Source organism: Anomaloglossus baeobatrachus, chromosome 11 (genome assembly GCF_048569485.1).
Source record: "Anomaloglossus baeobatrachus isolate aAnoBae1 chromosome 11, aAnoBae1.hap1, whole genome shotgun sequence".
In the NCBI taxonomy this organism is placed as follows: Eukaryota; Metazoa; Chordata; class Amphibia; order Anura; family Aromobatidae; genus Anomaloglossus; species Anomaloglossus baeobatrachus.
Window position 1 is genome coordinate 3,965,609 of NC_134363.1, and position 24,263 is coordinate 3,989,871.

General features: G+C 50.6%; 1 protein-coding gene across 3 annotated transcripts in view; it reads right to left on the reverse strand.

The window, feature by feature from the left end:
• Positions 1 to 755: 755 nt before the first annotated feature.
• Positions 756 to 24,263, reverse strand: part of LOC142256367 (rho guanine nucleotide exchange factor 19-like) — a 34,187-nt gene continuing 10,679 nt past the window's right edge. For all 3 annotated transcript variants that reach the window (XM_075328003.1, XM_075328004.1, XM_075328005.1), the window contains exons 2-13: positions 17,665 to 17,878; positions 16,875 to 16,942; positions 16,553 to 16,785; positions 16,062 to 16,222; positions 15,833 to 15,985; positions 14,096 to 14,225; positions 13,950 to 14,024; positions 13,723 to 13,815; positions 10,726 to 10,886; positions 10,337 to 10,498; positions 9,904 to 9,986; positions 756 to 1,803 (exon numbers count right to left, since the gene is read on the reverse strand). In XM_075328003.1, coding sequence (XP_075184118.1) covers positions 9,923 to 9,986; positions 10,337 to 10,498; positions 10,726 to 10,886; positions 13,723 to 13,815; positions 13,950 to 14,024; positions 14,096 to 14,225; positions 15,833 to 15,985; positions 16,062 to 16,222; positions 16,553 to 16,785; positions 16,875 to 16,942; positions 17,665 to 17,878 — 1,514 coding nt within the window. In that variant the 3' untranslated portion in view covers positions 756 to 1,803; positions 9,904 to 9,922. The remainder of the gene's footprint in view (positions 1,804 to 9,903; positions 9,987 to 10,336; positions 10,499 to 10,725; positions 10,887 to 13,722; positions 13,816 to 13,949; positions 14,025 to 14,095; positions 14,226 to 15,832; positions 15,986 to 16,061; positions 16,223 to 16,552; positions 16,786 to 16,874; positions 16,943 to 17,664; positions 17,879 to 24,263) is intronic.

Genomic DNA, 24,263 nt, shown 5'->3' on the forward strand with positions numbered 1-24,263 from the left:
TGCTGGGACGTGTAGTGCTGCGCTCCCTGGTCTCCCCATATTAGTGATTACCACTCTCCGGCCCCACACTGGGGTTACTCCAGTGCTGCGCTCCCTGGTCTCCCCATATTCGTGATTACCACTCTCCGGCCCCACACTGGGGTTACTCCGGTGCTGGGACGTGTAGTGCTGCGCTCCCTGGTCTCCCCATATTAGTGACACTCTCCGGCCCCACACTGGGGTTACTCCGGTGCACGGTCGCACATCATCCAACGCTCTCATACGAGTTACGACAAGTCCTACAGAAAAGGCGAAAAAGGGGCAGAAAACCGGACATGTGGAAAAATGATGGAAGTTCCTCTAACCCAATGGCCTGTATACAGCGCTACAGAATAAGCCAGTGCTATATCATCCTCATCATAGGTCACACGTATAACCACATATCCACAGAGCGCTGCCATTGTGCTCTGTGACCTGAGAATTCCAGCACAGCGCTGCCCCCGGTGGTTAATGTGGCTCATCACAACCTAGCTGGGATCATCATCATCTGGAATCATATTGTGTCATATGGCGACTCCATTCTCCTTCAGTATTGAGGAATCCGGCTCACAGACACCTGTAGATAGGACGGAGGCTGCCCCCTGCTGCCAGCGTCTGGTACTGCAGTACGAGCAGATGTCTGGGATAGAAGACTACGTCCTGGGGGAGAGAAGAGGCCGCTGTAGCCCACTATGGACCACCATCACTCAGAAAGAAGCCGAGCGGCACAATCAGCTCTAAAAATCGATGTTTATTTCACACATCAATAAAACACATAAAAGCCGACAACACAAAACATTCAGATGTGTCCGATGCGTGAAGGGCCTGGTGCGTCCAACCAAGGGTCCATTGTAGATACCAGTCACCGTACCCAAGCCTCGCACGGACAATGACGGAGGTCAAGACCGGGGTCCACGCTGCAGATCAGTCACCGTACCCAAGCCTCGCACGGACAATGACGGAGGTAGGGACCGGGGTCCACGCTGTAGATCAGTCACCGTACCCAAGCCTCGCACGGACAATGACGGAGGTCAGGACCGGGGTCCACGCTGCAGATCAGTCACCGTACCCAAGCCTCGCACGGACAATGACGGAGGTAGGGACCGGGGTCCACGCTGTAGATCAGTCACCGTACCCAAGCCTCGCACGGACAATGACGGAGGTAGGGACCGGGGTCCACGCTGCAGATCAGTCACCAACGAGCATCACACGGACAATGATGGAGGTCAGGACCGGGGTCCACGCTGCAGATCAGTCACCGTACCCAAGCCTCGCACGGACAATGACGGAGGTAGGGACCGGGGTCCACGCTGCAGATCAGTCACCAACGAGCATCACACGGACAATGGAGGAGGTCGGGACCAGGGTCCACGCTGCAGATCAGTCCCCAATGAGCATCAGATGGACAATGATGGAGGTCAGGACTAGGGTCCACGCTGCAGATCAGTCCCCAATGAGCATTAGACGGGCAATGAATGAGGTCAGGACCAGGGTCCACGCTGCAGATCAGTCCCCAATGAGCATCACACGGACAATGATGGAGGTCAGGACTAGGGTCCACGCTGCAGATCAGTCCCCAATGAGCATCACACGGACAATGATGGAGGTCGGGACCGGGGTCCACGCTGCAGATCAGTCACCAATGATAGAAACACTGAAATAAAGCAGAAGGGCAGAGAGACGAGGACTCTTTCGGTCAGGCTCTCTGCAGACAGGGCACGGCGTGGGCAATGTTTGGCCTCGGCCATGGATCAGGTCGGCCGCAGGTCCTAGCAGCAGATTATCCTACAAAGCAAAATCAGACATAAGTGACATTGATGATGGTAAAGGTCACTGACCCCCATGCTGTGCCGATCGATGGCTCAGAACAATCCTATAACGTCCCGTCCATCACCGGGATAATATCATTAGTCAGCGTAGACTCTATTATGGTGGTCCGACACCGCATAGGGTGGGCGTCTGGATACCACAACTCCAACCACCACGAAACGTCTCTATTATCCCTGCTGCACGTGGAGAAGACTCTGGTGATAACGACCGATGGGTGAAGGGAATGCTCCAACCATTGTGGCCAAGAGAAAGCTCTGAACATTCATCCAGACCTACATAAAGCCATAACAATCTGGTAACGTGTCCGTGGCAGCAGTGACACCAGCGATCACCCACCACTGCGTCCAGGTGGCTGTTACTGAGCTCTATTAAAGGGATAACTGAGGCGTGACAGAAGAATCATTGTATCCTCCCTGCCATACACACACCATACATTCCTGTATACTATGCAGCCATTGTACAGGACCGGCCACCTGCTCCCCCAGTATACAGCTGCCTGCAGATCTGAGGAAGGCTCCGTGCGTAACAGGGACCGGTCTGAAATAACTGCCATCCACGGTTTACACAGGACACGTCACCCGTTGTCATCAGAAATAGATTATTGGTGAGGAGTCTGGAGTTGTAGGTTCCTAAAATTACCCAAATGTACGGGGAAAATATGGAGGATAGGAATAATGTGCCCCATATCCCAGGGAATACACTGCAGGGGAGACTACATCCATGTACGCCATATCCCAGGGAATACACTGCAGGGGAGACTACATCCGTGTACACCATATCCCAGGGAATACACTGCAGGGGAGACTACATCCATGTACGCCATATCCCAGGGAATACACTGCAGGGGAGACTACATCCATGTACGCCATATCCCAGGGAATACACTGCAGTGGAGAATACATCCATATCCCAGGGAATACACTGTGGAGGAGACTACATCCATATCCCAGGGAATACACTGCAGAGGAGACTACATCCATGTACACCATATCCCAGGGAATACACTGCAGGGGAGACTACATCCGTGTACGCCATATCCCAGGGAATACACTGCAGAGGAGACTACATCCATATCCCAGGGAATACACTGTGGAGGAGACTACATCCATATCCCAGGGAATACACTGCAGGGGAGACTACATCCATGTACGTCATATCCCAGGGAATACACTGCAGGGGAGACTACATCCATGTACACCATATCCCAGGGAATACACTGCAGGGGAGACTACATCCATGTACACCATATCCCAGGGAATACACTGCAGGGGAGACTACATCCATATCCCAGGGAATACACTGCAGGGGAGACTACATCCATATCCCAGGGAATACACTGCAGAGGAGACTACATCCATGTACACCATATCCCAGGGAATACACTGCAGGGGAGACTACATCCATATCCCAGGGAATACATTGCAGAGGAGACTACATCCATGTACACCATATCCCGGGGATTACACTGCAGAGGAGACTACATCCGTGTACACCATATCCCAGGGAATACACTGCAGAGGAGACTACATCCATGTACACCATATCCCAGGGAATACACTGCAGGGGAGACTACATCCATGTACACCATATCCCAGGGAATACACTGCAGGGGAGACTACATCCATGTACACCATATCCCAGGGAATACACTGCAGGGGAGACTACATCCGTGTACACCATATCCCAGGGAATACACTGCAGAGGAGACTACATCCATATCCCAGGGAATACACTGTGGAGGAGACTACATCCATGTACGCCATATCCCAGGGAATACACTGCAGAGGAGACTACATCCATGTACGCCATATCCCAGGGAATACACTGCAGGGGAGACTACATCCATATCCCAGGGAATACACTGTGGAGGAGACTACATCCGTGTACACCATATCCCAGGGAATACACTGCAGGGGAGACTACATCCATGTACACCATATCCCAGGGAATACACTGCAGGGGAGACTACATCCATATCCCAGGGAATACACTGCAGGGGAGACTACATCCATATCCCAGGGAATACACTGTGGAGGAGACTACATCCATGTACGCCATATCCCAGGGAATACACTGCAGAGGAGACTACATCCATGTACGCCATATCCCAGGGAATACACTGCAGGGGAGACTACATCCATATCCCAGGGAATACACTGTGGAGGAGACTACATCCGTGTACACCATATCCCAGGGAATACACTGCAGGGGAGACTACATCCATGTACACCATATCCCAGGGAATACACTGCAGGGGAGACTACATCCATGTACACCATATCCCAGGGAATACACTGCAGGGGAGACTACATCCATGTACACCATATCCCAGGGAATACACTGCAGGGGAGACTACATCCATATCCCAGGGAATACACTGCAGGGGAGACTACATCCATATCCCAGGGAATACACTGTGGAGGAGACTACATCCATGTACACCATATCCCAGGGAATACACTGCAGGGGAGACTACATCCATGTACACCATATCCCAGGGAATACACTGCAGGGGAGACTACATCCATATCCCAGGGAATACACTGCAGGGGAGACTACATCCATATCCCAGGGAATACACTGTGGAGGAGACTACATCCATGTACACCATATCCCAGGGAATACACTGCAGGGGAGACTACATCCATATCCCAGGGAATACACTGTGGAGGAGACTACATCCATGTACACCATATCCCGGGGATTACACTGCAGAGGAGACTACATCCGTGTACACCATATCCCAGGGAATACACTGCAGAGGAGACTACATCCATGTACACCATATCCCAGGGAATACACTGCAGGGGAGACTACATCCATGTACACCATATCCCAGGGAATACACTGCAGGGGAGACTACATCCATGTACACCATATCCCAGGGAATACACTGCAGGGGAGACTACATCCGTGTACACCATATCCCAGGGAATACACTGCAGAGGAGACTACATGCATATCCCAGGGAATACACTGCAGAGGAGACTACATCCATGTACGCCATATCCCAGGGAATACACTGCAGGGGAGACTACATCCATATCCCAGGGAATACACTGTGGAGGAGACTACATCCATGTACACCATATCCCAGGGAATACACTGCAGGGGAGACTACATCCATATCCCAGGGAATACACTGGAGGAGACTACATCCATGTACGCCATATCCCAGGGAATACACTGCAGGGGAGACTACAACCATATCCCAGGGAATACACTGCAGAGGAGACTACATCCATATCCCAGGGAATACACTGCAGAGGAGACTACATCCATGTACGCCATATCCCAGGGAATACACTGCAGAGGAGACTACATCCATGTACGCCATATCCCAGGGAATACACTGCAGGGGAGACTACATCCATATCCCAGGGAATACACTGTGGAGGAGACTACATCCATGTACGCCATATCCCAGGGAATACACTGCAGGGGAGACTACATCCATATCCCAGGGAATACACTGCAGAGGAGACTACATCCATATCCCAGGGAATACACTGCAGTGGAGACTACATGCATATCCCAGGGAATACACTGCAGAGGAGACTACATCCATGTACGCCATATCCCAGGGAATACACTGCAGGGGAGACTACATCCATGTACGCCATATCCCAGGGAATACACTGCAGGGGAGACTACATCCGTGTACACCATATCCCAGGGAATACACTGCAGGAGAGACTACATCCGTGTACACCATATCCCAGGGAATACACTGCAGGGGAGACTACATCCATGTACACCTTATCCCAGGGATTACACTGCAGAGGAGACTACATCCGTGTACACCATATCCCAGGGAATATGCTGCAGAGGAGACTACATCCATGTACACCATATCCCAGGGAATACGCTGCAGGGGAGACTACATCCATGTACACCAGGGGTGGGGAACCTTTTTACTGCCGGGGGCCATTTGGAATTTCCTACTAACCTTTGGGGGCCGCACAACATTATCAACCTGAAAAATAACCCTGCTATATTTGGTCAAACGATTAACTCACCCCTATTGTGGTGGCCGGAGCTGCTTCTCTTTGGTGCGATTGTAATGTTCGGTGATATTGATCATCTTGTTTCTCACAGCTGCTTTTCCAGGTTTGTCTCTGTCTGGAGATGCTGGGGGCATACACATCACAGGAGGGGCCAGGGCGCATAAATTACAGGAGACACTGGGAGTACACATCACAGGAGGGGCTGGGGCATATACATCACAGGAGGGGCTGGGGCATATACATCACAGGAGGGGCTGGGGCATATACATCACAGGAGGGGCTGGGGCATATACATCACAGGAGGGGCTGAGGCATATACATCACAGAAGGGGCTGGGGCATATACATCACAGAAGGGGCTGGGGCATATACATCACAGGAGGAGCTGGGGCATATACATCAGTAGGGGGCATGGACAGCCCTGGCGGTGGCACAGACATGACTGGGGACACGCACAGCACTGGGTGGCAGCACGCACAGCACTGGGTGGCAGCACGCACAGCACTGGGTGGCAGCACGCACTGCACTGGGTGGCAGCACGCACTGCACTGGGTGGCAGCACGCACTGCACTGGGTGGCAGCACGCACTGCACTGGGTGGCAGCACGCACTGCACTGGGTGGCAGCACGCACTGCACTGGGTGGCAGCACGCACTGCACTGGGTGGCAGCACGCACTGCACTGGGTGGCAGCACGCACTGCACTGGGTGGCAGCACGCACTGCACTGGGTGGCAGCACGCACTGCACTGGGTGGCAGCACGCACTGCACTGGGTGGCAGCACGCACTGCACTGGGTGGCAGCACGCACTGCACTGGGTGGCAGCATTAGGGAGACAGACAGGTCTGGGGGAACATAGACATCAATAGGAGAGCACGGACTGGGGAGCATAGAAAGCAGTGGGAGGGTACAGACAGCAGTAGCGAGTTAAGAGCACTGAGGGGTGGCACACAGCACTGGGGAGCATGGACAGCATAAGGGGGACACAGGCAGCACTCACCGTGGCATGGACAGCACTGGTGGCAGCATGGACAGCATTAGGTGGTGCGGACAGCACTGGTGGGGGGGCATAGACATCACCCAGGGGGTACAGACAGCACTAGGGGGGGCACGGACAGCAGTGAGGGGTTACACCACGCTGAGGGGGTACACAGCACTGGGGTGTACACAGCATTAGGGGGTACACACAGCACTAGGGGGTACACACAGCACCTGGGGGTACACAGCACTGGGGGGTACACACTGTACTAGGAGGTACACAGCATGAGGGGGTACACACAGCACGAGGGGGTACACAGCACGAGGGGGTACACACAGCATTAAGGGGTACACAGCATTAGGGGGTACACACAGCATTAAGGGGTACACACAGCATTAGGGGGTACTCGCTGCACTAGGTGGTACTCGCTGCACTAGGTGGTACACATAGCACGAGGGGGTACACACAGCACTGGGGTGTACACAGCACTAGGGGGTACACACAGCACCTGGGGGTACACACAGCACCTGGGGGTACACACAGCACCTGGGGGTACACACAGCACCTGGGGGTACACACAGCACCTGGGGGTACACACAGCACCTGGGGGTACACACAGCACCTGGGGGTACACACAGCACCTGGGGGTACACACAGCACCTGGGGGTACACACAGCACCTGGGGGTACACACTGTACTAGGAGGTACACAGCATGAGGGGGTACACACAGCACGAGGGGGTACACACAGCACGAGGGGGTACACAGCACGAGGGGGTACACAGCACGAGGGGGTACACAGCACGAGGGGGTACACAGCACGAGGGGGTACACAGCACGAGGGGGTACACAGCACGAGGGGGTACACAGCACGAGGGGGTACACAGCATTAAGGGGTACACAGCATTAAGGGGTACACACAGCATTAAGGGGTACACACAGCATTAAGGGGTACACACAGCATTAGGGGGTACACACAGCATTAGGGGGTACACACTGTACTAGGGGGTACACACTGTACTAGGGGGTACACACTGCACTAGGGGGTACATACAGCACAAGGGGGTACACACAGCATTGGGGGGTACATACAGCACGAGGGGGTACACAGCACGAGGGGGTACACAGCACGAGGGGGTACACAGTACGAGGGTGTACACAGCACTGAGCGGGGGGGGGGCAGCGATGGGTTGAGTACTCGCAGTGAGGGGGAGGGAGAGTCACACACACACAGCAGGTCCGGGAGGCTGGTAAACCTGCTGCAGCTCTTCTGTGTGACTTTATCGCAGCTTGCTGCTTACCCGCCCACCAGAGCACACAGGCCGGGGATAAGCCTAGAATGTATGGGCTGCAGTCAGGTCCTGGAAGTCAGGATCTGGAGAGAGCCCGTACATTCTAGCATCTACCCACAGGGCATCAGGCTGTGGGATTTAAAGGGCCGGCAGCCGGGAAAAGCGCGGCTGCCACCAAAGCACAATGGTCCCCGGGAATGTGCCCGGGGGCCGCATAAAAAGTCGTCACGGGCCGTATACTGCCCGCGGGCCGGAGGTTCCCCACCCCTGATGTACACCATATCCCAGGGAATACACTGCAGAGGAGATTACATCCATATCCCAGGGAATACATTGCAGAGGAGACTACATCCATGTACACCATATCCCAGGGAATACACTGCAGAGGAGACTACATCCATGTACACCATATCCCAGGGAATACACTGCAGAGGAGACTACATGCATATCCCAGGGAATACACTGCAGAGGAGACTACATCCATGTACACCATATCCCAGGGAATACACTGCAGAGGAGACTACATCCATGTACACCATATCCCAGGGAATACACTGCAGAGGAGACTACATCCGTGTACACCATATCCCAGGGAATACACTGCAGGGGAGACTACATCCATGTACACCATATCCCAGGGAATACACTGCAGGGGAGACTACATCCATGTACACCATATCCCAGGGAATACACTGCGGAGGAGACTACATCCATATCCCAGGGAATACACTGCAGTGGAGACTACATCCATGTACGCCATATCCCAGGGAATACACTGCAGGGGAGACTACATCCATATCCCAGGGAATACACTGCAGAGGAGACTACATCCATGTACGCCATATCCCAGGGAATACACTGCAGGGGAGACTACATCCGTGTACACCATATCCCAGGGAATACACTGCAGGGGAGACTACATCCATGTACACCATATCCCAGGGAATACACTGCAGAGGAGACTACATCCGTGTACACCATATCCCAGGGAATACACTGCAGGGGAGACTACATCCATGTACACCATATCCCAGGGAATACACTGCAGGGGAGACTACATCCATGTACACCATATCCCAGGGAATACACTGCGGAGGAGACTACATCCATATCCCAGGGAATACACTGCAGTGGAGACTACATCCATGTACGCCATATCCCAGGGAATACACTGCAGGGGAGACTACATCCATATCCCAGGGAATACACTGCAGAGGAGACTACATCCATGTACGCCATATCCCAGGGAATACACTGCAGGGGAGACTACATCCATGTACACCATATCCCAGGGAATACACTGCGGAGGAGACTGTCAGTGAGCGTCATATCTCGGGGAATACACTGCAGAGGAGGCTTCACCAGTGAGAGTCATCTCGGGAAATACACTGCGGAGGAGGCTACGTCAGTGAGCGCCATATCTCGGGGAATACACTGCGGAGGAGGCTTCACCAGCGACCGTCATATCCCGGGGAATACACTGCGGAGGAGGCTTCACCAGTGAGCGTCATATCTCGGGGAATACACTGCGGAGGAGGCTACGTCAGTGAGAGTCATATCTCGGGGAATACACTGCGGAGGAGACTAAGTCAGTGAGCGCCATATCTCGGGGAATACACTGCGGAGGAGGCTACGTCAGTGCGCATCATTCCATTGAATACACTGCAGAGTTGGTGACGTCGGTGTGCGTCATATTGCGGAGGAGATTACAACAGTGTGCACCATCTTGAAATGATCGGGTACTGAAAGAATCGCGATCCCCTTGCATATAGGAGACTTACCTTGTGGCCTCCTGGTCAGTTAGCAGCTTGATTCCTGCGACATCTGTTGTGTTATCTTGGCGATCCAATGCTGCTTCTCCAATCTAGAGGGAACACAGAACAGATAAGGAGTAAAGACCCCAGAAAGCACACGGCCTCCCCGCTCTTACCATCATTTCTATACTCCTCTATGTGATCATAGGAGTGACAATGCCTTGTGCCTGTATCAATCCTCGCCCTGTAGATGTGTCGCGTGGATCGACACCGCACAGCTTTACCGGTGGTCCCCACAATCTTTCAGGGTTCAGTCTCACATGAGTGGGGGGGTATTCTTGACACTTATGAGAGGGGGACCCTTCCTCTCTCCAGTACATGGACTCAGACATGACTGCAGACAAACCTTCATAGTTTTGGTTTTTATGGTCTCCCGTAGTTGGTGGTGGCCATAACTTACTCAGTGGAAGCCTGCAGGACAATCTCACAGCTCAGACCACTGTGGTTTTGTGTCAGGCGCAGTAAGAAGACCAGCGTGGGGAGGCCGAGGGCCTTCGCCTTGACATGGTCCGCTTTCACTTGCCCGCGTCTTGCATAGTCAGTCACTTGGAAGCGACCAGCACTGGAGGGAAAGAGAAGAGCAATAAGAGATGCCACCCATAGGGCACCAGAAATATTGGCAGATCACATACGCCAACGCAATATATCAGAGCTCGGGTTTTCAGTATATAAAGCTGCAATTCCACTGTAAGACATGACAAGAATGGCAGCACATCAACAAGTATCTTCCCCTACCACCATATTACTATGCCGGAAAGTAATTCCTCTGCTCCCCATGTACAAACTTACTCTGTTTTGCTGGATAAAAGTAGCAAGTCGCTGAAAAGATGGAGATAGACGGGTTTGCTAACAAGACGCGGACGGTGACCCATGCCCATCTCTTGGAAAAATATCCTCACCAGATCTCCTTGCTGAACAAGCACACGACCCCTCGAGATGAGGGGAAGAGACTGCAAAAGAAGTGGTCCAGCAATCAGAAGAACAACAAGGGGTGCAGCAATTAGAAAGACAGACAAGGGGACCAGCAATTAGAAGACCAGCAAGAAGAGGTCCAGCAATTAGAAAGACGACAAGAAGGGGACCAGCAATTAGAAGACAGACAAGAAGGGGTGCAGCAATTAGAAGACAGACAAGAAGGGGTGCAGCAATTAGAAGACAGACAAGAAGGGGTGCAGCAATTAGAAGACAGACAAGAAGGGGTGCAGCAATTAGAAGACAGACAAGAAGGGGTGCAGCAATTAGAAGACAGACAAGAAGGGGTGCAGCAATTAGAAGACAGACAAGAAGGGGTCCAGCAATTAGAAGACCAACAAGAAGGGGTGCAGCAATTAGAAGACCAACAAGAAGGGGTGCAGCAATTAGAAGACAGACAAGGGGACCAGCAATTAGAAGACCAGCAATTAGAAGACCAGCAATAAGAAGAGGTCCAGCAATTAGAAGACCAGCAAGAAGGAGGTCCAGCAAGAAGGAGGTCCAGCAAGAAGGAGGTCCAGCAAGAAGGAGGTCCAGCAAGAAGGAGGTCCAGCAAGAAGGAGGTCCAGCAAGAAGGAGGTCCAGCAAGAAGGAGGTCCAGCAAGAAGGAGGTCCAGCAATTAGAAGACCAGCAAGAAGAGGTTCAGCAATTAGAAGACCAACAAGAAGGGGTGCAGCAATTAGAAGACCAACAAGAAGGGGTGCAGCAATTAGAAGACAGACAAGGGGACCAGCAATTAGAAGACCAGCAAGAAGAGGTCCAGCAATTAGAAAGACGACAAGAAGGGGACCAGCAATTAGAAGACAGACAAGAAGGGGTGCAGCAATTAGAAGACAGACAAGAAGGGGTGCAGCAATTAGAAGACAGACAAGAAGGGGTGCAGCAATTAGAAGACAGACAAGAAGGGGTGCAGCAATTAGAAGACAGACAAGAAGGGGTGCAGCAATTAGAAGACAGACAAGAAGGGGTGCAGCAATTAGAAGACAGACAAGAAGGGGTGCAGCAATTAGAAGGCCGTCAGACAATGGAGCAGCCATCATGGAAGCCGTGGAGATTACTGGCCAGAAAGCACGAGTTGTGCGCACAGCTCTCCAGCGTCATGCCCATATGGCTCAGGGGAAATAGAGAATGGCGTAAACGGAGACCCATTCTCCAGACCGTTCTGGCCCGAGGCATTGTATGATGATTCCATAACGAGGGCCCCAACAAGTCTTGAGTATTAGTGGTGGCTGAGGAATAGGCGGCCTACACACCAGACAATAAGGCTATGTGCGCACTGGGAAATGGAATTTTCTTGAGAAAATTCCGCATGCTCTCAAAGATTACCGCACCCGCGGTAAAAAACCGCGGGAAACCGCACCCGAAAACCGCATGCGGTTTGCCGCGGTTTTACCGCGGTATTATTCGCGGTATTGCCGCGGTTTTGCCGCTTGCGGGTTGGGATGTGCTTTATTGCATTCAATGCAATAAAGCACATTGAAAAAAAAAAAAAAAAAAAAAGTCATTTAATTCTGAGATAGTAGATAGATAGATAAAGAGACAGAAGAATAGATAGAGGGATAGATAGATAGAGGGATAGATAGAGGGATAGATAGATAGACAGATCGCTGCATTTCCCACGGTCGGCAGTGAGTTCACATTACCGGCCGTGGGAAATGACCGGTAATTACCTCTGCTGTCTCCTGCATTCAGCCTGTGTCTGTGACAGTCGCGGCTGGATGTCAGCAGTGCAGGACGCCAGAGCTGTGGATTATGTCGGAGCTGTGGATTACGCCGGAGCTTTGGTGCGGGAGGGGTTAATAAAAGGGTGAACGAGGCTGGTTGGTTTTATTTAAAATAAAGGATTTTTCTGTGTGTTTTATTCACTTCACTTACGGGTTGATCATGTCAGCTGTCACATAGACGCTGCCATGATCAAGCCTGGAGTTAATGGCGGTGATCCACCATCATTAACCCCTTGTTATATTACCCTGACCGCCACTGCTACACGGCGGCAGGAAGAGCCGAGGACACTCCCGGTGCTGCCGCATAATGCATGCGACAGTGCCGGGGCAGCTGCGGCTGATATTCTCGGCTGCCGGAGGGGGAGTGAGGTGGGGGACATTAACCCTGCCCCTCTCCCTCCCCAGCCTGAGAATACCGGGCCGCCGCTGTGTGCTTACCTCGGCTGGACGGTAAATATACAGCGGAGCTCACGTTCTTTGTTTTCTATATTTCCGTTTTCTTTCTATGTGTGTTTTATGTGTCTGTGATGTGTTCTGTGTGTGTGTGTCTGTGTGTGTGTGTTTACTCTCTGCACGGCTTCCTCTTCCTGTAATGACATCACTTCCCTGCAAAACTGCAGACAAGCGATGCACATTACCGCAGGTAAACCGTGAAATACCGCAGGGAATAACGCAGGAAAACGCAGTGAACCGCACAGATTTTGCTGCCTGCGTTATTCCCTGCGGGATTTCACGATTACATTGGAGTCAATGGAGTGAAATCCCGCAGCGATGTGCGGAAAAGTAGTGACATGCACTTGTTTTTGCTGCGGGAATCCCGCAGCAAAACATGCAGCTGTCAAATTCCGCCCAGTGCACACAGGATTTTTTTTTGCCCATAGGTTTTGCTGGTGATTCACTGCAGAGATGTTATGAACATTTTCTGCAGCGAAACATGCAGCAAATCCGCGGAAAATCCGCGGCAAAATCCGGTAAGTGCGCACATAGCCTAAGAGGAGATCCATTTTCTTGCCTTTGAATCAGACAAGAGGCTAATGATTCCTTTCTAATTGATCTTCACGTGGGGATAAAAAGGTGAGAACTGTTTACCTTGGTTTGGTGGAAATCCATCCTCTTCTCTAGTAAGACCAGCTCCTCCGTCTGCATCATACACCTCACCCCCTCATTACACCGAGACACAATCTGCGGACAAAAGACAGCAGAGTTTGTAGACCCCATTATATAGTGATTAGCTTCAGTCCTGGTGGACAGTGGTCAGCTGCTATCCTACACTCCATGTTAGACCTTCATGGCCAGTTACCCCATCCAGTACTCACCTCTGCCACAGAAGCAGCTGCCTCTCGTGCAGATGACAATGACACAGCATTACTTTCTGCCAACTTCAGCATATTCTGCAACAAAAAGCCATTTGTTGAAACCCAGGTGGGCACTCTACCCCCCGATTGACAAGACGCCCGTTTACCTCCAGCAGGATCTTCAGGCGCGTTACTCGTTGAAATGGCAGCACCAGGAAGGATTTCAGGAGTTGTCTCTTGCACACCGGCTGCTCCTCTAGTTGCTGGAGCACTTGCAGGAATCTTCCATTTTCTCGACTATCGGGAGAAGAGAAAAGATCAGAGCCAACAAGGAGAGTCTTGCGAATATCACCATCTCCTATGACAAATGTGAAGGTATAGAAAGCTGGAATATGAGCCAGTGCTGAAAACCTCATGCCAAAGACCAGTACGGCACAGTCCTGGAGGCAGTTGGGTCTGACCACTAGTTACTCCTTTCACAGCAAGGCAAATCTGCAGTAAATAGCCTGGATCATGGGCACAGTAATGGTTCCCATATTGGTGGTCATTGCTTTCCAAAACAAAAACCCAACCATGAACCAGCTGCATTGTACTTAATCGTAGTCACAGGAACCTGCTGGCCACAATGTGCATTTACTCACATTATGCTGCACGGTATATTGTGCTTTTTTTGGAGGCTTACACTGTGCAGCAAAAGTCACTGTGTAACTTTAGCCTTACATCTGGGTTTAGTAATGGATTGCTCTTTAGACTAAGAAGCTAAGCTATAAGAGGAGTCCAATTATTGAATCTGTTCCTACTAATATCCATGCTACATTATAATAAAGAGCAGTAAGTCTCTGGGCCAGATGCCCGAGGAGACCCAAATGTCCGTGCCATACAAGCTGCCCGAGGAGACCCAAATGTCCGTGTCATACAAGATGCCCGAGGAGGCCCAAATGTCCATGTCATACAAGATGCCCGAGGAGACCCAAATGTCCGTGCCATACAAGATGCCCGAGGAGACACAAATGTCCGTGTCATACAAGATGCCCGAGGAGGCCCAAATGTCCATGTCATACAAGATGCCCGAGGAGACCCAAATGTCCATGTCATACAAGATGCCCGAGGAGACACAAATGTCCGTGTCATACAAGATGCCCGAGGAGGCCCAAATGTCCATGTCATACAAGATGCCCGAGGAGACCCAAATGTCCGTGTCATACAAGATGCCCAAGGAGGCCCAAATGTCCGTGTCATACAAGATGCCCGAGGAGGACCAAATGTCCATGTCATACAAGATGCCCGAGGAGACACAAATGTCCGTGTCATACAAGATGCCCGAGGAGGCCCAAATGTCCATGTCATACAAGATGCCCGAGGAGACCCAAATGTCCGTGTCATACAAGATGCCCAAGGAGGCCCAAATGTCCGTGTCATACAAGATGCCCGAGGAGGACCAAATGTCCATGTCATACAAGATGCTTGAGGAGGCCCAAATGCCCATGTCATACAAGATGCCCAAGGAGGCCCAAATGCCCATGTCATACAAGATGCCCGAGGAGGACCAAATGTCCGTGTCATACAAGATGCCTGAGGAGGACCAAATGTCCGTGTCATACAAGATGCCCGAGGAGGACCAAATGTCCGTGTCATACAAGATGCCCGAGGAGGACCAAATGTCCATGTCATACAAGATGCTTGAAAAGACCCAAATGTCCATGTCATACAAGATGCTTGAGGAGGCCCAAATGTCCGTGTCATACAAGATGCCCGAGGAGACCCAAATGTCATACTAAATGCCAGTATTATAAGTGGCACAAGGTGAGCCAGATACAGATTTCCAGGTGCTTCATGGTACTCCATGCCTCTGTCCTAGGCTGACTGGATGACATGAGGCACACTTTTCCATGTCTTGAACTTACATTAGCTGCTGCATCAGCTTTTCTTGGTACATCTGGTTGGTGACGTAGGGAATGTAAACTCTCTGGAACTCATTGCAATGCCTCAGAACACGTTCGCCAATATCATATAGGTGAATGTCCTTCTCCAAACCTTCTTCTAGATCCAGAAGAAACCTGTGTACATTGGAGACTACAGAAGTCAACTTCAATCATGGAAAACTGCCAAGATTATGGATTATAAGCCACAGACCTTTCACTGACTTCCCGAACACTGGGAAGATTGGAGAACAGGGTGTGCCGGTGTGAGGTGCCCAAACACTCCATCAGTCTCCGCGATTTCTGGAAGTGACCAATGGCTACAGACAAACTGCGCTGGTATGAGGCTTCTGACGTCACCACCTCAAAAATAGCCTGTGGAACAAAATCCAAAGTCACGAGACCGAACCTTTCAGGCTGAGTAATCAGTAACTGACAGGACCAAGTCTTCTACTGGATGGATGTGCCGCACATAGTACAGAGCAGACCAGGTCCATGGCAGCCTCTTGAATATCAGTGGCACCATGTTGTATAGTGAAAGCCATGGGTATGTCTTTGGTTCTTTATAACAATCCCCTTGCCCTGGTGCCAATGTATTGATCTGTATAGGAGAACCAACGCCTCCTATCGAAACAGTACCCTGCTCTAGCTGTTGATGCCAATCCTACGAAACCCCGTTGTGACTGCAGATCGGCCGGTGCTCACCTCCTGAAGTTGTCGCATCTGGGGGCTCATTTTGAGAGCAGTTCCTTTCCCTTTAACCTCTGGAAGTTCCTGCCACAGGGATGAGGTGTAGTGTGGAGGTCCTTCGTTGTTCGCAAGTAACGAAGACGTAGCGAGACCAGCGAAAGGAAGAGAGGCATCTATCGTGAAGACGGCTGGGGACAGTACCGGAGCTCCCTTAGTGTAGTAGACACAATAGTCTTGATAAAGCGGCTCTGAAGAAGGAACAGAATATAGAATATCAGCGATTATGGAGAGGACACAACCAAGAGGTGCGAGACACTAAATTATAAGCGCTACTAACGTGTGTGCACAAACTTAGACTCCTTCCGCTTCCACCGACGAGACTCCTTCATCAGTCTTCCAATCAGGCTAAGTAGAAAGACATGGTTATCAGCACAAAGCTCCAGGTCAATGAATCAATCACACTCAGAGGTCTCAGAGGAGGCATCATTTCATCACACTTCATGGAGGTTTGAAGAATGCCAGCTTATCGGGTCTGATCAACAACAATGATGGAGGTTTATGAGCCCGTGGTGAGTCTGATGTGTGCTCAGTGTAGTTTAAAGAATTTAATTACCCACTCAAAGAAATGGGCTCCGGCTTACACTGCTAACATGCCGTCACAACACACGACATTCGTGTCCCAACTATGCAGGTAGCGTATTCTACGCCCATACGGTTCCTGAGTTACAATGATCACAGTCCTAACGGTCAATGAAAGGCTATGTAATGACTGGTACAGTATGGAGTCTACAGCGTAGCACTACACGTCCCAAAACTCAGTGACAAAAGAAAAGTGAATAGATTCGTGGGACCCTGGTGCAGTGGCCATAACAGTGACAGACAATCAAGCTCTATGAATCACCTGCCAGACTCCCCGGTAATTCTGGGGTGACATCACTTTTGCAGCATGACATCACTCTGAACCTGGTGATCAGAAGAGGCACTGGGGTGGCAGGCCGGTAGAAAGAGGGTCCCATCTGGTGACCGAGGACTGACGACATGGCCGTGAACAGTTATTGCTGGTAATTGTTAGACTAAACGAGTTGGTGGTGTGGATCCTCTACATCAGAGTCTATGGTGGGATTTACCTGGGCTCTGCGGGGCTTGTGGTTGTGCTCCATTCCTCCCGATTTTTTTTCTTAGATGGGTATTCTGAGGTGGGGAGCAGCGGAGCCTCCTGTACGTCAGTCTTTGTGTCCTCTTTATATTCGCGTCCCATAGAAGAAACGCACGGAGACGTCGTACAGAAAGGAGGTTGGTAGATGGGATTGGTGTAGACTTTAGATCCCCCAAGGTCACATTCTGAAAGATTTACAAACATCAGCTTTTCGTTCCGTATAGTTTGAGTTGGCTTGTTCTAGATGAGGCTGCGAAATGTGAAGACCTCAGAACCAGCCAAGGACAAGAAACCTAACAATTTGGTACCAAACCCATTTCATAGTCTGGACTCCAACATCCGTGACTAAAGAGTATTGTTGGGGAGAATAGAAAGCCTCAATCACCTGATATACATTGCATATAAAGCTAGTAACCTTATAGATACTTTATACTTGGGGCTTATTCACGCAGCCATATTACGGTAAGTATGGAGTGGATATAGGGCAGCCATACTGGTGCATGAGGTTGTAGCAGATTTTATATATGAGGTGGTGAGGGTTAGTAGCTGTCTACTGCAGCTGTCACTAGATGTAAATAATTGGGGCCAGAATCAACATTTTTGCTCTTCAGTTACTTTTCTTTTTTGTCTTGTGGTATGCATTGATGTTTTTTGCTCCAAATTTTAGAAAAAGTTTACATTAAGGCCATTACAGATGGTACAATTACACTGTATTGCTCCAACTTTGCTGCATATTGTGGGAGCAATGAGATAGAAAGTAAAAAAAACAAACAAAACTACTTAAAGACGGTTACTATTGGGGACAATACACATACATAGATACATACAGTGCCTACAAGTAGTCTTCAACCCCCTGCAGATTTAGCAGGTTTGATAAGATGCAAATAAGTTAGAGCCTGCAAACTTCAAACAAGAGCAGGATTTATTAACAGATGCATAAATCTTACAAACCAACAAGTTATGTTGCTCAGTTAAATTTTAATAAATTTTCAACATAAAAGTGTGGGTCAATTATTATTCAACCCCTAGGTTTAATATTTTGTGGAATAACCCTTGTTTGCAATTACAGCTAATAATCGTCTTTTATAAGACCTGATCAGGCCGGCACAGGTCTCTGGAGTTATCTTGGCCCACTCCTCCATGCAGATCTTCTCAAGTTATCTAGGTTCTTTGGGTGTCTCATGTGGACTTTAATCTTGAGCTCCTTCCACAAGTTTTCAATTGGGTTAAGGTCAGGAGACTGACTAGGCCACTGCAACACCTTGATTTTTTCCCTCTTGAACCAGGCCTTGGTTTTCTTGGCTGTGTGTTTTGGGTCGTTGTCTTGTTGGAAGATGAAATGACGACCCATCTTAAGATCCTTGATGGAGGAGCGGAGGTTCTTGGCCAAAATCTCCAGGTAGGCTGTGCTATCCATCTTCCCATGGATGCGGACCAGATGGCCAAGCCCCTTGGCTGAGAAACAGCCCCACAGCATGATGCTGCCACCACCATGCTTGACTGTAGGGATGGTATTCTTGGGGTCGTATGCAGTGCCATCCAGTCTCCAAACGTCACGTGTGTGGTTGGCACCAAAGATCTCGATCTTGGTCTAATCAGACCAGAGAACCTTGAACCAGTCTGTCTCAGAGTCCTCCAAATGATCATGAGCAAACTAGACGAGCCTTGACATGACGCTTTGAAAGTAAAGGTACCTTACGAGCTCGTCTGGAACGGAGACCATTGCGGTGGAGTACGTTACTTATGGTATTGACTGAAAGCAATGTCCCCACTGCCATGAGATCTTCCCGGAGCTCCTTCCTTGTTGTCCTTGGGTTAGCCTTGACTCTTCGGACAAGCCTGGCCTCGGCACGGGTGGAAACTTTCAAAGGTTGTCCAGGCCGTGGAAGGCTAACAGTAGTTCCATAAGCCTTCCACTTCCGGATGATGCTCCCAACAGTGGAGACAGGTAGGCCCAACTCCTTGGAAAGGGTTTTGTACCCCTTGCCAGCCTTGTGACCCTCCACGATCTTGTCTCTAATGGCCTTGGAATGCTCCTTTGTCTTTCCCATGTTGACCAAGTATGAGTGCTGTTCACAAGTTTGGGGAGGGTCTTAGTCAGAAAAGGCTGGAAAAAGATAATTAATCCAAACATGTGAAGCTCATTGTTCTTTGTGCCTGAAATACTTCTAAGGCTATGTGCGCACACTGCGTTTTTTTGAGGCTGCGTTTGTGCGTTTTTGGCCGCTAAAAACGCACAAAAACGCACCTGCGTCGAAAAAACGCGGCAAAAAACGATTTGGTGCGTGTTTTGCTGCGTTTTTGCTCACTGCGTTTTTTATCAGTGAACAAAAAAAAAAAAAAAAAAAAAAAAAAAAAAGGTCTGTCATTTCCTTCTTCAATGTGTTCTTCATTCTCCACTAGTGTATGCAGAAGAGCAGACAGCTGCAGAACTACAAGGCTCAGCATACTCCATCCAATAGTGTATGCAGGAGAGCAGACAGCAGCTGTCGAACTACAAGGCTCAGCATCCTCCTTCCAGGACTGTATGCAGGATTTCTTTGCCCCCCCAAACAAAAATGACGTGGGCTTCGCCATATTTTTGTATGATAGCCGGGTACAGCAGGCAGGTACGGGCTGCCCCCAACCCCCAGCTGCCTATTTGTACCCGGCTGGGAACCAAAAATATAGGGAAGCCCCTTTTTTTTTTTTTTTTTTTTAATTATTTCATGAATTTCATGAAATAATTTTGAAAAAAAAAAAATGACGTGAGCTTCGCCCAATTTGAGTCCAGCCGGGTACAACTAGGCAGCTGGGGATTGGAATCCACAGTGAAGGGTGCCCATGCTTTCTGGGCACCCCCCACTGTGAATTGCAGTCCCGCAGCCACCCCAGAAAATGGCGCTTTCATAGAAGCGCCATCTTCTGGCGCTGTATCCAACTCTTCCAGCTGCCCTGATGCCGGGTGGCTCGCCGGGTAATAATGGGGTTAGGGCTAGCTGTATTGCTGGCCCTAAGCCCGAAATTCATGGTGTCACACCAATATTAGACATGGCCACCATGAATTTCTAGTAAGGATAAAAAAAAAAAAAAAACAGAAAAATATTTTTATTAGAAATAAAACACAACACAATTAGTGACTCCATCTTTATTGAAATAAAGAACCCCCCTCCGCAGTAATCCTGGGTCAGGGTCCCGCGCCGTCAAATCCGGATCCAATATCATCTGATCGGTTTGCTGAAAGGCAAAGCGATCAGATGATGTGTCAGGATCAAGTGCCTGAATCCCATCACACATCAGCTGATTGTATAAAAGCCGATTATACAATCAGCTGATGCATCGGTGCAAAAAAAAAAAAAAAAAAAAAAATATAAGAATTATTCTTACCGATAATTCGGTTTCTAGGACCTTCCACGACAGCATAGGAGGTTGTCTCTCCACGCCCTAATTGGGACAGGAAGTTCAAGAGGTTTAAAAGGACCCTCCCACCTCCCACAGCCAGTGTCTTACAAAGAATCCATAGCATATGAGAAGTACCACACATTCAGGAATATATGAATACATAGGGGAGGGAATTACCTGCTGTCGTGGAAGGTCCTAGAAACCGAATTATCGGTAAGAATAATTCTTATTTCTCTAGTCCCTTCCACGACAGCATAGGAGGAATACCAAAGAATTGATACCTAGGGGGGGGACCACAGCCTGCAGGACTTTCCTGCCAAAGGCCAAATCCCTGTTGGAATCCAGATCCAGACGATAATGCTTCGTGAAAGTATGGAGCGAAGACCACGTAGCCGCCTTGCAGATCTGCTCAGGAGAAGCCCCTGCCCGTTCAGCCCAGGAGACAGAGGTAGCCCTGGTGGAGTGCGCCGTGAATCCAGTAGGTGGAGAGAGATGCTGAGCGAGGTAGGCACCTCTAATTGCCCGTACAATCCAGTTGGCGATGGTACTCTTAGCCACCTTCTTGCCCTTATTGCGGCCAAAGGGCTGGATGAACAGGTTAGAATCAAGGCGCCAAGAAGCAGTAACCTCTAGGTAGTGCAACACTATCCGACGGACATCCAAAGAATGAAACACTTCCTCACCCGGAGTCCGAGGATTCTGACAGAAGGAAGGCAGGACGATGGACTGCGAACGGTGAAAATCCGAAACCACCTTGGGAAGGAAGGAAGGGTCCAGCTGAAAAACAATGCTGTCATCTCTGATGGTCAGGTAAGGTTCCCTAACAGACAAAGCCTGAAGCTCGCCGACTCTGCGAGCAGATGTAATAGCCACAAGAAAAGCAGTCTTGTGAGAAAGGGAACGAATGTTACAAGAGCACAGAGGTTCAAACGGAGACAGATAGTCCTGTAAGGACCACATTGAGATCCCAGCGAGGCGTCAGGACCCTCTGACGTGGACAGAGTCTACTAGCGGACACAAAGAACCGACGGATCCAACGATGATCTGCCAGAGCCGTGTCAAAGACTGCACTGAGTGCTGACACCTGAACTTTCAGGGTGCTAGGCCTAAGACCTAAGTCTAAACCACTCTGGAGAAAGTCCAGAATCTGCGCAACGTTAGGCCGAAGAGGGTCAGGAGGCCGAGAACCACACCAGGAGGAAAATCTCTTCCGGATTTTGTTGTATATACTATTAGTCACAGGTTTACGGTTCTTCTGTAGTGTAGCCACAACTTTGTCAGAAAGCCCTTGGGCCTTCAGTGCCCGGGCCTCAGAAGCCAGGCAGCCAAGTGGAGTTTCTGGGGAGTCGGATGGAAAATCGGACCCTGTGACAGTAAGCTGGGGTCCGAACCTAAGAGGACTGGGCCGTCGATTCCTAGCGTCATGACCAGGCTGTACCAACTCCTCCGGGGCCACAGAGGGGCTACCAGTATGGTTGGGACCCCCTCGTCCCTGATCTTCCTCAGGGCCCGTGCGAGAAGAGGAAGAGGGGGGAACGCGTAAGCGAGGCGAAAGGACCATCTGTGGCAGAAAGCGTCTACCCCTAACGCCTCGTCCCGTGGGTTCAGGGAGAAATATGTTGCGACCTTGCGATTCCCTGCCGAGGCAAAGAGGTCCACCTCTGGTGCACCCCACCTTGCCACTAGAGAGCAGAACACCGCCTGATCCAGGCTCCATTCCCCTGGATGAACATCCCGACGACTCAGGAAATCCGCCTGAAGATTGAGGGAGCCCTTCAGATGGACCGCAGAAAGGGAGAGCAGAGATTGTTCTGCCCATTGAAAGATTCGGGAGGATACTGACTTCAGGGCGCCTGAGCGTGTACTGCCCTGATGGCGGAGATGTGCCACTGTTGTGACATTGTCTGAATACACCAGGACGTGAGAGTCCCGGACGAGGTCCTGAGCCGCAAGGAGGGCTTCCCTGACTGCCCTGAGCTCCCTGTAGTTGGAGGATTGGGAGCTGACATAAGGACTCCAGACCCCTTGAAATGGGGAATTTGCCACCATTGCCCCCCATCCTCGTAGGCTGGCATCTGTGGTCAGTGTAACCAGAGGTTTCTGAGTCCAGGCAACCCCCACCTGCAGGTTGGCGGGACTCAGCCACCAGAGAAGGGATGAGGAGACGGACTCCGAGAGGCGAAACCGTCTGTTTAGGGATGACGGGAGTCTGTCCCAATGTGCCAGGATATGATCCTGGAGACACCGAGAATGGGCCTGAGCCCACCTGACTGAAGGAATGCAGGATGTCATGGAACCAGAGCTGACATAGCCGCTCGAAGCGTCGGGCGAGCCTGCCTGCGAAGCTTCGAAATTTTGGCTAACAGAGCCATCCTGTGGCCCTCTGGGAGAAAAGATGCCTGTCTGTCGGAGTCCAGCAGCACTCCGAGAAACTGCCGAGTGGAGGAGGGGGTTAACTGATTTTTTGAGATTGGGAATCCATCCCAGAGACCGAAGGATTCCCAAAGACCTTTCCACATGGCTCCGGAGGGTTGGAGCAGATGGAGCCATGAGAAGAAAGTCGTCCAAATATGGAACCAGACAGATACCCTGCAATCTTATGAAGGTGACCACCTCTGCCATGATCTTGGAAAAGATCCTTGGAGCTGAGGAGATCCCGAAGGGAAGTACATTGAATTGGAAATGAAGTACTTCCTCCCCGTGTAGCACCGCAAACCTGAGGTATTGCCTGTGTCCCGGATGGACGGGTACATGGAAGTAGGCATCTTTCAGATCTATAGAGGCCATCTGATGGTGTAGACCTATCAGGGGAATAGCTGATTTCACCGACTCCATCTTGAACCGCCGGTACCTGACGGTTCAGACGTTTTAAATTGATAATTATACGGACGTCGCCGGATGGCTTCTTGACCAGGAAGAGACGGGAGTAGTGTCCCACCCCTTCTTCCTGACTCGGGACTGGGGAAACGACCCCCGAGTGCACTAGCTCTACAATCTTTGTGTACAACAGAGCCTGTGAACCCGGCGACGCCAGTGCAGTGACTCGGAGACCCAGAAGAGGGGGGGAAAGGAATTCTATGAGAAGACCGTCCGAGACGATCTTCAGAACCCATTGGCAAGTGGTTATGGACTGCCACTGGGGAAGAAACGCTGAGAGTCTTCCCCCCACCCGGGCCGAGTCACTGTTTG